The sequence below is a fragment of the Hypanus sabinus genome, chromosome 10 (genome assembly GCF_030144855.1).
Source record: "Hypanus sabinus isolate sHypSab1 chromosome 10, sHypSab1.hap1, whole genome shotgun sequence".
Classification (NCBI taxonomy): Eukaryota; Metazoa; Chordata; class Chondrichthyes; order Myliobatiformes; family Dasyatidae; genus Hypanus; species Hypanus sabinus.
Genome location: NC_082715.1, coordinates 19,271,366 through 19,288,901, shown reverse-complemented (window position 1 = coordinate 19,288,901; position 17,536 = coordinate 19,271,366). Strand labels below are relative to the sequence as shown.

The window sequence follows — 17,536 nt, the reverse complement described above, 5'->3', positions numbered from 1 at the left end:
TTGCAAAAATAACAAAATGAGAGAGAACAGAGACTAAACAGCACAGACAACAAGGTAACTGAAGCTTAGGAACAACTGGTTGAGACTGACTAGTTCGATGGAAGAACAAGGACTGTGGATGAGAGCTGGGTATGAATAGGCTGCAGTTGATGTGTTAATGCAGTTGGAGAACCAAATCTGCCATCCTAGCGTCTGACGGAAGTTTGGGGAGGGCAATGAAGTGGGCCGCCTTGGAGAATCAGTCCACTATTGCAATGATCACCATTGCTCCATCGGAAGGTGGCAACCTTGTTGCGTCTAGGGACCACAGGAGCACGGAGGGCTGCTGGTTGGAAGAATTGAACCAGGCACATTGAGCGCAGGCAACGATGAACTGATGTACATGTTTGATCATGGTGGTTCACCAGAAATGGCATCACAGAAATGATGGAGTCCACCGTGTGCCTGGATAGCTGGAGAGGGTTGAGTGGAATCCCTCAGAGCATGTGGCTGATGGCATGTACATGCGGTTGTCACCTGTGTTGGCTGGAGCAGGCTTGTGCTATAGTGCCTGGTGGATCTGGTTCTCAAGATCCAAGAGAATTGGGGAGAAGATCTGCAAGATGGATTGATGGGCTGAGGGTCAATTTCCATTTCATAGAACATAGAATAGTACAGCACATTACAGGCCCTTCCTCCCACAATGTTGTGCTGACCCTCAAACCCTGCCTCCCATATAACCTCCCACCTTAAGTTCCTCCATATACCTGTCTAGTAGTCTCTTAAACTCCACCAGTGTATCTGCCTCCACCACTGACTCAGGCAGTGCATTCCATGCACCAACCACTCTCTGAGTAAAAAACCTTCCTCTAATATCCCCCTTGAACTTCCCTCCCCTTACCTTAAAGCCATATCCTCTTGTACTGAGCAGTGGTGCCCTGGGGAAGAGGCACTGGCTATCCATTCTATCTATTCCTCTTAATATCTTGTACACCTCTATCATGTCTCCTCTCATCCTCCTTCTCTCCAAAGAGTAAAGCCCTAGCTCCCTTAATCTCTGATCATAAACCATACTCTCTAAACCAGGCAGCATCCTGGTAAATCTCCTCTGTACCCTTTCCAATGCTTCCACATCCTTCCTATAGTGAGGTGACCAGAACTGGACACAGTACTCCAAGTGTGGCCTAACCAAAGTTTTATAGAGTTGCATCATTACCTAGCGACTCTTAAATTCTATACCTCGACTTATGAAAGCTAACACCCCATAAGCTTTCTTAACTACCCTATCTACCTGTGAGGCAACTTTCAGGGATCTGTGGACATGTACCCCCAGATCCCACTGCTCCTCCACACTACCAAGTATCCTGCCATTTACTTTGTACTCGGCCTTGGAGTTTGTCCTTCCAAAGTGTACCACTTCACACTTCTCCAAGTTCAACTCCATCTGCCACTTCTCAGCCCACTTCTGCATCCTATCAATGTCTCTCTGCGATCTTCGACAATCCCCTACACTATCTACAACACCATCAACCTTTGTGTCGTCTGCAAACTTGCCAACCCACCCTTCTACCCCCACATCCAGGTCGTTAATAAACATCATGAAAAGTAGAGGTCCCAGAACTGATCCTTGTGGGACACCACTAGTCACAACCCTCCAATCTGAATGTACTCCCTCCACCACAACCCTCTGCCTTCTGCAGGCAAGCCAATTCTGAATCCACCCGGCCAAACTTCCCTGGATCCCATGCTTTCTGACTTTCTGAATAAGCCTACCATGTGGAAGCTTGTCAAATGCCTTACTAAAATCCATGTAGATTACATCCACTGCACTACACTCATCTATATGCCTGGTCACCTCCTCAAAGAACTCTATCAGGCTTGTTAGACACAATCTGCCCTTCACAAAGCCGTGCTGACTGTCCCTGATCAGACCATGATTCTCTAAATGCCCATAGATCTTATCTCTAAGAATCATTTCCAACAGCTTTCCCACCACAGATGTAAGGCTCACTAGTCTATAATTACCTGGACTATCCCTACTACCTTTTTTGAACAAGAGGACAACAATCGCCTCCCTCCAATCCTCCGGTACCATTCCTGTGGACAACGAGGACATAAAGATCCTAGCCAGAGACTCAGCAATCTCTTCCCTCGCCTCGTGGAGCAGCCTGGGGAATATTCTGTCAGGCCCCGGGGACTTATCCGTCCTAATGTATTTTAACAACTCCAACACCTCCTCTCCCTTAATATCAACATGCTCCAGAACATCAAGCTCATTCATATTGTCCTCACCGTGATCAAGTTCCCTCTCATTGGTGAATACAGAAGAGAAGTATTCATTGAGGACCTTGCTCACTTCCATAGCCTCCAGGTACATCTTCCCACCTTTATCTCTAATCGGTCCTAACTTCACTCCTGTGATCCTTTTGTTCTTCACATAATTGAAGAATGCCTTGGGGTTTTCCCTTACCCTACTTGCCAAGGCCTTCTCATGCCCCCTTCTTGCTCTTCTCAGCCCCTTTTTAAGCTTTCTTGCTACCCTATATTCCTCAATAGACCCATCTGATCCTTGCTTCCTCAACCTCATGTCTGCTGCCTTCTTCCACCTGACTAGATTTTCCACTTCACTTATCACCCATGGTTCCTTCATCCTACCATTCTTTATCTTCCTCACCGGGACAAATTTATCCCTAACATCCTGCAAGAGATCCTTAAACATCGACCACGTGTCCATAGTACATTTCCCTGCAAAAACAACATTCCAATTCACACCCGCAAGTTCTAGCCTTATAGCCTCATAATTTGCCCTTCCCCAATTAAAAATTTTCCTCTCCTCTCTGATTCTATCCTTTTCCATGATAATGCTAAAGGCTAGGTAGCAGTGATCACTGTCCCCCAGTTGCTCACCCACTGAGAGATCTGTGACTTGACCTAGTTCGTTACCTGATACTAGATCTAGTATGGCATTCCCCCTAGTTGGCCTATCAACATACTGTGACAGGACACACTTAACAAACTCTGACCCATTTAAATCCTTGGAACTAATCAGGTGCCAATCAATATTAGGGAAGTTAAAGTCACCCATGATAACAACCCTGTTATTTTTGCATCTTTCCAAAATCTGCCTCCCAGTCTGCCCCTCGGTATCTCTGCTACTACCAGGGGGCCTATAGAATACCCCCAATAGAGTAACTGCTCCCTTCCTGTTCCTGACTTCCACCCATACTAACTCAAAAGAGGATCCTGCTACATTACCCACCCTTTCTGTAGCTGTAATAGTATCCCTGACCAGTAATGCCACCCCTCCTCCCCTTTATCCCCCCTCTCTATCCCTTTTAAAGCACTGAAATCCAGGAATATTGAGAATCCATTCCTGCCCTGGTGCCAACCAAGTCTGTGTAATGGCCACTACATCATAATTCCATGTATGTATCCAAGCTCTCAGTTCATCACCTTTGTTCCTGGTGCTTCTTGCATTGAAGTACACACACTTGTAGCCCTTCTACCTTACTACCTTTTCACCCTTTATTCTGCTTCTCTTTCCTCAAAGCCTCTCTGTTAGATCTGACTTTACTCCATGCACTTCTTTCACTGCTCTATCAGTCCGAGTCCCATCCCCCTTGCAAATTAGTTTAAACCCTCCCGAACCATGCTAGCAAACCTACCTGCAAGGATTTTGTTTCCCCTCGAGTGCAACCCATCTAATCTGTACAGGTCCCACCTTCCCCAGAAGAGATCCCAATGATACAAAAATCTAAAACCCTGCCCCTTGCACCAACTCCTCAGCCACGCATTCAACTGCCATCTCCTCCAATTCTTACCATCACTATCACATAGCACTGGCACCAATCCTGAGAACACCACACTTGAGGTCCTGATCTTCAGCCTTCTGCCTAGTTCCCGAAACTCACACTTCAGGACCTCATCCCCCTTCCTTCCTACATCATTGGTACCAAAATGTATCACGACTTCTGGTTGTTTTCCCTCTTGTACTGGGATGTCATGCACCTGGTCAGAGACATCCCGGACCCTGGCACCCGGGAGGCAACAAACCATACGGGTGTCCTTCACACGTCCACAAAATCTCCTGTCTTCTCCCCTGACTATAGAGTCTCCAATGATGACAGCTCTCCTCTTCTCCGTCCCATCGTTCTGCACCACAGGGTCAGACTCAGTGCTAGAGGCCCTGCCACCATGGCTCACACCTGGTCGGTCATCCCCGCCAACAGTATCCAGGACAGTAAACTTATTATTCAGGAGAATTGCTACAGGGGTGCTCTGCACCACCTGTCTACTCACCTTTGCTTTCCTCCCTCTGACTGTCACCCAACGACCTGCTTCTGGCAGCCTAGGTTGACTACCTCCCTGTAGCTCTTACCTCTAACTGCCTCATTCTCTCTTATGAGTCGAATGTCATCCAGCTGCTGCTCCAGATTCCTCACACGGTCTTCCAGATCACCCAGCCGCATGCACTTCTGGCAGATGTGACTCTGCAGGAGAGGGGAGGTCCCCCAAGATTGCCACATCTCACAGGAGAGGCATATCACTGTCTCAGGAGGCATTGCACGTCCTCCGCCTCTTCATGTCGAAGCCTCTCAAGTCAAAGACTCAAAGCTCCACTCCTTCACTGGCCACTTTCCACATTTGGGTAGAGTTGTCATGACAAGGTGTCTTGCCTTAATGTTCTTGGAGCCCGGTTGCTAGGAGATGGTTAAGTTGAACTGCTCAGAAAAGAGGGCCCAGCAAGCCTGATGTGGGTTGCGTTGGTGAGTCTGTTAAATAGATGTGAGGTTCTGGTGGTCAATCCAGATCAGAAAGGGCTCGGTGTTACTATTTAGCCAATATCTCCATTCTACAAAGGTCCATTTAATAGTGAGTGGCTCCCTGTCTCCTATCCCATAATGGCCCTCTGTAGAGTTGAACTAGCACGAGAAGAAGGCATAAAGGCCTTCCAGTCCATTCCTCAATGAAAATGGGTGTTCATATCAGATGCCTATGTCAGTGCTTCCACCCAACTACAAAAGGTCTAGAGGATGGGAGCGGTGTTAAAGCGTGTCTTGAGCTCCTCAAAAGTGTGATCTGCAGCAGCAGACCAGGTTATTTATGTGGTAGGTGATTTGATGAGGGAGGTGAGAAGGATGGTAATTTGGCTGTAGTTCCTGGTGGTAAAAGTTGGAGAAGTGCAAGAAACACTGTAGCTATTTGAGGGAATTCAGTCAAAGCCATTCAATGATGATATATGCTTTCTCTGGGTCCATTGTTACCCCTTGGTGTGAAAGAACGTAACCCAAGAAGGAAATAACTGGTGTGTGGAATTTGCATTTCTCTAACTTCCAGTGCAGTTGGTTATTGAGGAGACACTGAAAGACTGAACAGGTGTGAAGATGTAGTCTTGGGGATCCTTTAAGAAGGTGAGGATGTCATCATGGTACATGAACACATACCTATGTAGAATGTTTTGGAGGATCTTGTTAATGAAAGCTTAGAAAACGAATGGACTGTTTGAAAGTCTGAAGGGCTTCACCAAGTATTTGTAGTACCTAGTGGGTATTATGAATGCTGTCTTCCACTCATCCCCTTAACAAATGTAGATCAGCTTATACGCTTTGTAGATTCAGTTTGGTGAAGATCTGGGCCACACTGAGTGGTTTGAATGCACTATCCATTAAGCTGAGAGTATAATGATTCTTAATGGTGATATTATTGAGTCCACAGTGGTTGATGTAGGGATAGAGACCTTCAACTTTCTTTTTGACAAAGAAGAATCCTGTTCTGGAGTCTGTATGTCTTCCTTGTGGAATGCATGGGTTTTCTCTGGGTGCTCCGATTTCCTCCCACAGTCCAAAGGTATATCAATTAGTAGGTTAATTGGCCATTGTAAATTGTCCTGTGCTTAGACTTGGGTTAATTCAGGGGTTGCTGGATGACTCAGCTTGAAGGGCGGGAAGGGCCTATTCCATGCAGTATCTCAATAAATGAATAAATAAGTAGGTAGATACATAGGTAAATAAGCAAAACCAATGCATTCATTAGTGTAATAAAGAGTTTGGGAGACATGGGGGAAGGTTCTAGCATGGATAAAGCAGTGGCTGATTAGCAGGAGACAAAGAGTGGGAATAGAGGGAATCTTTTCTGACAGGCTGCCAATAACTAGTGATGTACCACTGGAGTCTTTGTTGGGACCATTTCTTTTTACATTATTTGTCAATGATTTGGATGATGGAATTGATGGTTTTGTTGAAATGTTTGCAGACGGTATGAAGATAGTTGAAGGGGTAAGTAGCTTTGAGGAAGTAGAGAGGCTACAGAAGGACTTAGACAGATTAGAAGAATGGGCAAAGAAATGGCAGATGGAGTACAATGTCTGGAAGTGTATGGTCATACAGTTTGGCAAAAGAAATGAAAGGGCTGACTATTTTCTAAATGAAGAGAAAATACAAAAAACTGAGGTGCAAAGGGACTTGGGAGTCCTTGTGCAGAATCCCCTAAAGGTTAATCTGCAGGTACAGTCTGAAGTGAGGAAAGCAAATGCAATGTTTAGCATTCATTCCGGCGACCCAATCAGTGGCAGTGGCAGGAGCAGGGCACATCAACGAGGTTACTCACAGGCTGGCGACACTTGTTTAAAAATACAGAAGGGAAATGCAGGGCAGCCGTTGTCAGGTGTAGGCCAGTGGTGAGAGTAGGAGTGTCAGGGTTTGGCTCAAAAGAGGCTTTAGCTCTGGTTAAGCTTATGTTTAGGTCCCACTTTTTTTTACTCTTACTGTACCTAGTGTAGTAAATGGCTGTTGTGTGTTCTTCATGCAGATGTTGGAGTCCTGGGAGACCCACAGTCTCCCAGGGATCTACATCTGGGTGAAGTGCATCCAGATGCAGCTCCTTGAAGACCCTGTTAAGGACCTGGAGCAGCAGCTGCATGACCTTCGGCTTGTATGGGAGAGTGAGGAGATAATTGATTAATGTTACAGGGAAGTAGTCACCCCGAAATGGTGACTGTCAGGAGAAATGGAAATTTCAATAGGCAGTTAGTGCAGAGCACCCGTGTGGCCATTCCTGTCAATAGTAAGTATGATGTTTTGGATACTGTTTTGGGGGAAATGACCTCCCAAGAGAATATCACAGAGACCAGGTTACTGGCACTGAGCATAGGTGTGTGGTGCAGGAGGGAAAGAGAGAAGAGGGAAGTGGTAGAGATAGGGGACTCAATAGAACATAGAACATGGAAAATGTACAGCACAATACAGGCCCTTTGGCTCACAAAGCTGTGCCGAACATGTCCTTACCTTAGAAATGACCTAGCCCTCTATTTTTCTAAGCTGCATGTACATTACCTATCCAGGAGTCTCTTAAAAGACCCCATTGTTTCTACCTCCACCACCGTCACCGACAGTCCATTCCACGCTTTCACCACTCTCTGCGTAAAAAAACTTACCCCTGACATCTCCTCTGTACCTACTTCAGAGCACTTTAAAACTGTGCCCTCTCATGCTAGCCATTTCAGACCTGGGAAAAAGCCCCTGACTATCCACACAATCAATGCCTCTCATCATCTTTTACACCTCTATCAGGTCATCTCTCATCCTCTGTCGCTCCAAGGAGAAAAGGCCGAGTTCTCTCAACCTATTCTCAGAAAACATGCTCCCCAATCCAAGCAACATCCTTGTAAATCTCCTCTGCACCCTTTCTATAGTTTCCATACCCTTCCTGTAGTGAGGCTACAAGAACTGAGCACAGTAGTCCAAGTGGGGTCTGACCAGGGTCCTATATAGCTGCAACATTACCTCTTGGCTCTTAAGCTCAATCCCACGATTGATGTAGGCCAATGCACCATATGCCCTCTTAAACACAGAGTCAACCTGCACAGCTGCTTTGAGTGTCCTATAGACTTGGGCCCCAAGATCCCTCTGATCCTCCACACCTCCAAGAATCTTACCATTAATACTATATCCTGCCATCATATTTGACCTACCAAAATGAACCACCTGACATTTTTCTGGGTTGAACTCCATCTGCCACTTCTCAGCCCAGTTTTGCATCCTATCAGTGTCCCACTGTAACCTCTCACAGCCCTCCACACTATCCACAACACCTCCATCAGAAAATCGGAAAATTTACTAACCCATCCCTCCACTTCCTCATCCAGGTCATTTATAAAAATCACAAAGAGTAGGGGTCCCAGAACAGATCCCTGAGGCACACCACTAGTGACCAACCTCCATGCAGAATATGACCCGTCTACAACCACTCTTTGCCTTCAGTGGCCAAGCAGGTTCTGGATCCACAAAGCAATGTCCCCTTGAATTCCATGCCTCCTTACTTTCTCAATAAGCCTTGCATAGTGTACCTTATCAAATGTCTTGCTGAAATTGATATACACTACTTTTACTGCTCTTCCTTTATCAATGTGTATAGTTACATCCTTAAAAAATTCAATCAGGCTTGTAAGACACGATCTGCCTTTGACAAAGCCTTGCTGTCTATTCCTAATCATATAATGCCTCTCCAAATGTTCATAAATCCTGCCTCTCAGGATCTTCTCCATCAACTTACCAACCACTGAAGTAAGACTCTCTGGTCTATAATTTCCTGGGCTATCTACGTCCTTTCTTGAGTAGGAAAACAACATCCACAACACTTCAATTCTCTGGAACCTCTCCCGTCCCCAATGATGATGCAAAGATATTTGCTAGAGGCTCAGCAATCTCCTCCCTTGCCTCCCTCGCCTCCCACAGTAGCCTGGGGTACATCTCGTCCGGTCCCGGTGACTTATCCAATTTGATTCTTTCGAAAAGCTCCAGTACATCCTCTTCCTTAATATCTACATGCTTAAGCTTTTCAGTCCACTGTAAGTCATCCCTACAATCACCAAGAGCAAGAAGAGGGCATGAGCAGTCCTTGGTGAGTAGGCTAAGGGAAAACCCCAAGGCATTCTTCAATTGTGTGAAGAACAAAAGGATGACAGGAGTGAAGGTAGGACCGATTAGAGATATAAGTGGGAAGATGTGCCTGGAGGCTGTTGAAGTGAGCGAGGTCCTCAATGAATACTTCTCTTCGGTATTCACCACTGAGAGGGAACTTGATCACGGTGAGGACAATATGAGTGAGATTGATGTTCTGGAGCATATTGATATTAAGGGAGAGGAGGTGTTGGAGTTGTTAAAATACATTAGGACAGATAAGTCCCCGGGGCCTGTCGGAATATTCCCCAGGCTGCTCTATGAGGCAAGGGAAGAGTTTGCTGAACCTCTGGCTAGGATCTTTATGTCCTTGTTGTTCACAGGAATGGTACTGGAGGATTGGAGGGAGGCAAATGTTGTCCCCTTGTTCAAAAAAGTTAGTAGGGATAGTCCAGGTAATTATAGACCAGTGAGCCTGTGTTGGGAAAGCTGTTGGAAAAGATTCTTAGAGATAGGATCTATGGGCATTTAGAGAATCATGGTCTGATCAGGGACAGTTAGCATTGCTTTGTGAAGGGCAGATCATGCCTAACAAGCCTGATAGAGTTCTTTGAGGAGGTGACCAGGCATATAGATGAGGGTAGTGCAGTGGATGTGATCTACATGGATTTTAGTAAGGCATTTGACAAGGTTCCACACGGTAGGCTTATTCAGAAAGTCAGAAGGCATGGGATCCAGGGAAGTTTGGCAAGGTGGATTCAGAATTGGCTTGCCTGCAGAAGGTAGAGGGTCATGGTGGAGGGAGTACATTCAGATTGGAGGGTTGTGACTAGTGGTGTCCCACAAGAATCTGTTCTGGGACCTCTACTTTTTGTGACCTTTATTAATGACCTGGATGTGGGGGTAGAATGGTTTGTTGGCAAGTTTGCAGACAACACAAAGGTTGGTGGTGTTCTAGATAGTGTAGAGGATTGTCGAAGATTGCAGAGAGACATTGATAGGATGAAGAAGTGGGCTGAGAAGTGGCAGATGGATTCAACCCGGAGAAGTGTGAGGTGGTAAACATTGGAAGGCCAAACTCCAAGGCAGTAAATGGCAGGATACTTGGTAGTGTGGAGGAGCAGAGGGATCTGGGGGTACATGTCCACAGATCCCTGAAAGTTGCCTCACAGGTAGATAGGGTAGTTAAGAAAGCTTATGGGGTGTTAGCTTTCATAGGTCGAGGGATAGAGTTTAAGAGACGCGATGTAATGATGCAGCTCTATAAAACTCTAGTTAGGCCACACTTGGAGTACTGTGTCCAGTTCTGGTCGCCTCAGTATAGGAAGGATGTGGAAGCATTGGAAAGGGTACAGAGGAGATTTACCAGGATGCTGCCTGGTTTAGAGATTATGCATTATGATCAGAGATTAAGGGAGCTAGGGCTTTATTCTTTGGAGAGAAGGAGGATAAGAGGAGACATGATAGAGGTGTGCAAGATATTAAGAGGAATAGACAGAGTGGTCAGCCAGCACCTCTTCCCCAGGGCACCGCTGCTCAGTACAAGAGGATATGGCTTTAAGGTAAGGGGAGGGAAGTTCAAGGGGGATATTAGAGGAAGGTTTTTTACTCAGAGAGTGGTTGGTGCGTGGAGTACACTGCCTGAGTCAGTGGTGGAGGCAGATACACTAGTGAAGTTTAAGAGACTACTAGACAGGTATATGGAGGAACTTAAGGTGGGAGGTTATATGGGAGGCAGGGTTTGAGGGTCAGCACAACATTGTGGGAGGAAGGGACTACTGGACAGGTATTTGGAGGAATTTAAAGTGTGGGGTTATATGGGAAGCAGGGTTTGAGGGTCGGCATAACAATGTGGTCCAAAGGGCCTGTAATGTGCTGTACTATTCTATGTTCTATGTTCTTCTGTAATGAATACTGAAGCAAAGTATTCATTTAGTACCTCTGTTATCTCCTCAGGTTCCATACACACTTTTCGACTGTCACACTTGATTGGTCCTATTCTGTCACATCTTATCTTCCGCCTCTTCATATACTTGTAGAATGGCTTGGGGTTTTCCTTAATCCAGTCCGCCAAGGCCTTCTCATGGCCTCTTCTGGCTCTCCTAATTTCATTCTTAAGCTCTTTCATGCAAACCTTATTATGTTCTAGATCTCTATCATTACCTAGTTTTTAGAACCTTTTGTAAGCTCTTCTTGACTCGATTTACAACAGACTTTGTACACCATGGTTCCTGCACCCTACCATCCTTTCCATGTCTTATTGGAACGTACCTATGCAGAATCCCATGCAATATCCCCTGCACATTTGCCACATTTCTTCCGTACATTTCCCTGAGAACATCTGTTTCCAATTAATGCTTCCAAGTTCCTGCCTGATAGCCTCATATGTTCCCTTACTCTAGTTAAACACTTTCCTAACTTGTCTGTTCCCATCTCTCTCCAATGCTATGGTAAAGAAGATAGAATTTTGATCACTACCTCCAAATTGTTCTCCCCCTGAGAGATCTGACACCTAGCCAGGTTCATTTCCTAATACCAGATCAAGTACAGCCTCTCCTCTTGTAGACGTATCTACATATTCTGTCAAGAAACCTTCCTGAACACATCTAACAAACTCCACCCCATCTAAACCCCTTGCTCTAGGGAGATGCCAATTGATATTTGGGAAATTAAAATCTCCTACCACAACAATCTTGTTATTATTACATCTTTCCAGAATCTGTCTCCCTATCTGCTCCTCGACGTCCCTGTTATTATTGGGTGGTCCATAAAAAATGCCCTGAAGAGTTGTTGACGCCTTTCTGTTTCTAACTCCCACCCATGGAGTCTCCACATACAATCCCTCCATAATTTCCTCCTTTCTGCAGCCATGTGGTCTGACGCTAGAAAATTGCAAATGTCACTCCATTCTTTGAGAAAGGAGGAAGGCAGCAGAAAGGATATTATAGACCTCAGTGGTTGGGAAGATGTTGGAGTCAGTTGTTAAGGATGAAATTATGGAGTACTTGGTGATACAGGACAAGATAGGACAAAGTCAGCATGGTTTCCTTAAGAGAAAATCTTGCTTGATGAACCTGTTGGAATTGAGGAGATTACACGTTGAATAGATAAAGGGGATGCAGTGGATGTTGTATATTTGGACTTTCAGAAAGCCTTTGTCAAGATGCCGCACATGATGCTGTTTACCAAGTTAAGAGCCCATGGTATTACAGGAAAAGTTACTGGCATGGCTAGAGCATTGGCTGATTGATAGGAGGCAGCAAGTGGGAATAAAAGGATCCTTTTCTGGTTTTCTGCCAGTGACTAGTGGTGTTTTGCAGGGATCAGTGTTGGGACTGCTTCTTTTTATGCTGTATATCAATGATCTGGATGATGGAAAAGATGGCTTTGTTGCCAGGTTTGCAGATGATATGAAGATTAGTGGAGGAGCAGGTAGTATTGAGGAAACAGGTAGGCTACAGTAGGACTTAGACAGATTGGGAGAATGGGCAAGAGAGTTGCAAACGAAATACAATGTTGGAAAATGCATGGTCATGCACTTTGACAGTAGAAATAAATCTGTAGACTAAATGGGATGAAAATCAAAATACTTAAGATGCAAAGGGACTTGGGAGTCCTTGTGCAGAACACCCTAAAGGTAGAGTCGGTGGTGAGGAAGGCAAATGCAACATCAACATTCAATTCAACAGGTCTAGAACACAAGAGCAGGGATGTGATGTTGAGGCTTTATAAGGCTCTGATGAGGCCTCACCTTGAGTATTGTGAACAGTTTTGGGCTCCTCATCTAAGAAAAGATGTGCTGGCATTGGAGAGGGTTCAGAGGACGTTCACGGAGATATTCTCCAGAATAAAAGGGTTATCATATGAGGAATGTTTGATAGCTCTGGGTCTGTACTTGCTGGAATTCAGAAGGATGAGGGGGTATTGCATTGAAGCCTTTGGGATGTTGAAAGGCTTAGATGTGGAAAGGGTATTTCCCATAATACAGAGTCTAGGACAAGAGGGCACAGCCTCAGGGTAGAAAAGCATTTACTTAAAACAGTGATATGGAGAAATTTCTTTAGCCTGTAGGTAGTGTATTTGTTGAATTTATTATTGCAGGCAGCTGTGGAGGCCAGGCCCTTGGGAGTATTTATGGCAGAGCTTGATACGTTCTTGATTGGACATGGCATCAAATGTTATAGGGAGAAGGCTGGGGATTGGGGCTGAACAGGGGAAAAAATAATCAGCCATGATTGAATGGCAGAGCAGATTTGATGGGCCAAATGGCCTAATCCTGCTCCAATGTCTTATGGTCTTCATTTCAAGAGGACTCGAATATAAAAGCAAGGATGTAATGTTGAGACTTTATAAAGCACTAATGAGCTCTCACTTGGAATATTGTGAGCAGGTTTGGGCCCCTTATTTTAGAATGGATGTGTTAAAACTAGAGAAGGTTCAAATGAGGTTCACAAAAATGATTCCAGGACTGAATGGCTTGTCATATGAAGAGTGTTTGATGGCTCTGGGCCTGTATTCACTAGAATTCAGAAGAATGAGGGGTGACCTCATTGAAACCTATGAATGGTGGAAGGCCCTGAGAGAGTGGATGTGGACAAGAAGTTTCCTATGGTGGGAGAGCCTCAAACAGGAGGACACAGCCTCAGAATAGAGTGGTGTCCTTTCAGAACGGAGATGAGGGTTTTTTTTTTTGCTACAGTTTGATGAAGCTGTGGAATTCTTTGCCACAGGCAGCTGTAGAGGCCAAGTCTTTATATTAAAGGCAGAGGTTGTTAGATTCTTGATTGGTCAGGGAATGAAGGGATATGGGGAGAAGGCAGGAGACTAGGACTGAGAGGAAAATTTGATTAGCCATGATGAAATGGCGGAGCACACTGAATGGGCCAAATGGCCTAATTCTGCTCTGAAATCTTATTGTCTTGAGATATGGTTTTATGATCTTAATGTTTGGAGCAGGGACCGTTCAACATTAGAGAGGGGGAGGTCATTGGATTGGTGAAGAACTATCAGGGCTGGAGCTGGAGCAGGAGCAGGGATTAGAGTCAGAAGAGGGTGATGTGGGCAGTGGGAGTGAGAATAGGAGAGGAGAGATGAAGTGAAGGGTGAGGTGACCAGAGGTGAATCTGAAGTGAAACGGGAGAAAAAAAGCAATAAGTATAATGTAAGGGCTGGGAAGAAATAAAGATGCTTTGGTGAGAACAAGAGGTTGCAGTAGGAAATGAAGAGTTGGGAGCTTCAAACTGGATGGAAGGGGAAAGTGGTACCTACAGAGCTTTGGAAGGCTATGGGCATCCAGGTGGGGCTTCAGTTGCCTAGAAACGATGGGAGAACAAGGAAGTCCAGATGTACTGTATCTTCAGGTGCCTGGAATTGGATGGAAAGTTAAGAAATTCAGATGGGTATTTAGCCTGAGGCAAGAGAAAATCTGCAAATGCTGGAAATCCAAGCTTCACACAAAAAACGCTGGAGGAACTCAGCAGGCCAGGCAGCATCTATGGGAAAGAGTATAGTTGACATTTCAGTCTGAGGCCCTTTATCTTTTCCATACATGCTGCCTGGCCTGCTGAGTTCTTCCATAATTTTGTACGTGTTGCTTGGATCTTCAGCCTGGTGTCAAGTGGGAGAACAAGAAAGTCCAGGTGGATCCTTGGTTGCCTGAAGGTGAGCAGATATCTAATCCAGTGAAACAGAGAATAGCACATCTACAGCACTTGCATTTGTGAATAACTTTTCAGATGTTTTGGAAAACTTTAGATTTCATAACTTATTACAATTGATATACCAAAAGGAGGAAAGCCTTCAGTGAATGCAGTAAATGTTATTTAGATCTTTCCTTGGGTGAACCAGGTATTTTTTGATATCATCAGTTCAATACACTTTCCTGTTTATATTGCTACCCAAAACTTTTCAGTTCTTTTTTTTTTCTATTACTCAAGTGATGTATTTATCTTAGGGAGCAATATGAAAAATTATGTGTAAAGTTAGAAAGACAACACGCAGATGAGAAACGGTCTGCATTGGCTCACCTCTCACATCAAAAGGACCAGGAAATCAGTGCAGAGAAGGAAGGCTGCCAGAAAAAGGTAGAAGATCTTTTGAATCAGGTATGTGTTGATCTTATATAAAGTTAGTACTATACTATGTGTAGATATAGCTTAAATTTTGCAAAACTATATTTCTTCTTTTCCTTGGACCTTGCGCAATTAAAAACAATAAAATTAGCAGGACTAAATACAAGTCATAAAGAAAATATATTGCTTTGAAATTGTTCTGTTGTTTTCATGTGCTTAGTGTTTTGACTGGAAATAACATTTTTAAAAATTAATTAGGTCTACTCAATTATAATAGGTTATATGATGGAAATGATTATATTTTCTCTTGCAACTCTCTTTTGAAGACAGTGGTTTATGTTAAGGTATCATTCCACTGATATGAGTTTTTGTTGTACAAAATAATCAGTGATTGTGCATCTCTGAACTGTGGGTGGGCTTCATAATGGGAAAAGATATACCAGAAGAGCCAGTTCACCTGTCAAGGTGGGTCCTGCCTTCGTCACTATTGATATTTGTGTTCTTTTGTTGCATATCAATCCCATAGAGCAAGTTCTTCTTCATCTCCCAGAAACATTATACTTGGGTGCCACAGTAGCATAGTGGTCAGCATGATACTATTACAGCTTGGGGTGTTCCAGAGTTTGAAGTTCAATTCTGGCTGTGTCTCTAAGGGTTTGTATCTTCTGCCCAGGGACCATGTGGCTTTCTTCTGGGTGCTCTGGCTTCCTCTCGCAGTCCAAAAATGTACTAGTTAGTAGTGTTACGAACCCCGTAACTGGGTCACTTACCAGCAAAGATAGAGAGGTCCTTTGAAGTCTGATGGTACTATTTTTAACAGTATTTATTAGTAAAAATACACAAAAATAATATCAATGCAAACATACAGATAATATGTCGTCAATACTAAATCTACAAGTGTGGGAATAATAATGATAAGAAATAGCTCTATCGTTGTCTATAGGTTAATGTATTGTCCGATGGAAATATAAAAGTCACTCAGTTCACTCAGGCTGCAGCCTTTGGTTGGAATCAAAAGAGAGATTTTTAGAAACTTGCCAGCTTTTCCTTTTTATGATTTCGATCCTTCGAGAGTTCCGTTGGTGTGGCCGGTCACTTGTGGCCTCTCCTTTAGCTAAGCCGTTCTTCCGTGGTAAGGCCCCAATCCCAGGCAAAGGGAAAGGACGCACGCGAGCCCCCCCCCCACCGGCTGTCGCTATTAAATGCTGTCACGGGATTTCTAGCATTTCTCCTGGTGCATCTAAAGGGGTTGTTCCCCAGACCCTCTTTTATCCTACTCACGGGGTCTCAGATGTCAATCAGGTTGGGATGATGCAATCCCTCAACCAGCCCACTCTGGTCGACCCCTGAGGGCTTCAATGAATAGTACGGTACTCAATACACAATTCCGTCTCCAAGAGACAATGGCCGTTATCCATGGCTTTGTCTTGCTGAGGCCAGGACACATTCCAAAACCTTGAGGATTCTCTCTCATTTCCTGGGTCCCAGACCCAAATTAATAGTGATCTTGCGATTATCAAAAAGGAGGGGGCGACTCTGTACCCTTCGGCCCCTCAGAGTTGCTGCACATTCGTAACACCCCCTTCCTTCAAAGCTTTTTTACCATCGGTAAAAATGAATTAATACAGAGTCTTACAGGATTTTAGAATCTTAACACAATACAAAAGTTTTTTTTCACTCCAGAGTAATACAGTTATACATTAAATTCAGCATCTAAACAGTTAACGATTACATTGTCACTTCCTTTAATATCTTAACATCTTGTACCTTAATAAAGTCTTGTAGCATCAGACTCCAACTTAGTAACTACATATTTTATTCCTTTTCTTCAGCAAACAAAAACTAAAGAGTTGTGATCTTAGCTTACATGTATACTACAAAAGTTCATGCAAATATTAATCTTTATTTTACTGTCAAACTTAACAGTCAATCTTCCATGGGGTTGTCTTTATTATTCATATGCTTTGTCGAAATTCCTTAAAACCGGATCCTGTTAGTTAAAATGGCATCCCGTCAACCCTTGCCCCATTTCCAGTTATCTCCCACGTGGTGAGCTTGTGCACCAGTGTGGAATAGGCTTTTGCCTGCTCCTTTCATAGGAGTTATTTTATCAACAATGTGGTTCAAACTTAGACTATTTTCCAAATTTCCACACAATTCTTTAATTTTAAGCAAGTTGCTAATTTTCTCTTCAGAACCCTTCAGGCTATTAGTTTTCAGTTTAAACAGCATTTCAAATTCTGCTTTTTCACAGCACACTCTTGAATAACAATAGTGTGTGGGGCACCTTTACATTCCAAATCAACCTGTAATTGATTTGCAGGCAATGTTTTACCAAGCCATTGTCTCTGCAGCCTGGTTGCTGCTTCTGACATCAATCCAGACTTTAAATTTTCTTCATTCAATTTAGGAACGGCACTTTTCCCTTTTCCTTCAATAATAATATTCACCTTACCACCTTTTATCTCCTCACTAACTTTTAACACACCTTCGAGCACAAACAACTGGGAATTCTCACTTCCCACTATTACCAAGGTTAACCCTTTTTTCACTGAACCAAGTCCATCTGACCCACAAGGACTGCATTCC

General features: G+C 44.1%; 1 protein-coding gene across 5 annotated transcripts in view; it reads left to right on the top strand.

Moving 5' to 3' along the window:
• fam184ab (family with sequence similarity 184 member Ab) overlaps positions 1–17,536 on the top strand; it is a 202,256-nt gene that overhangs the window by 127,755 nt on the left and 56,965 nt on the right. For all 5 annotated transcript variants that reach the window (XM_059981474.1, XM_059981471.1, XM_059981472.1 and 2 more), the window contains exon 9: positions 14,830–14,980. In XM_059981474.1, coding sequence (XP_059837457.1) covers positions 14,830–14,980 — 151 coding nt within the window. The remainder of the gene's footprint in view (positions 1–14,829; positions 14,981–17,536) is intronic.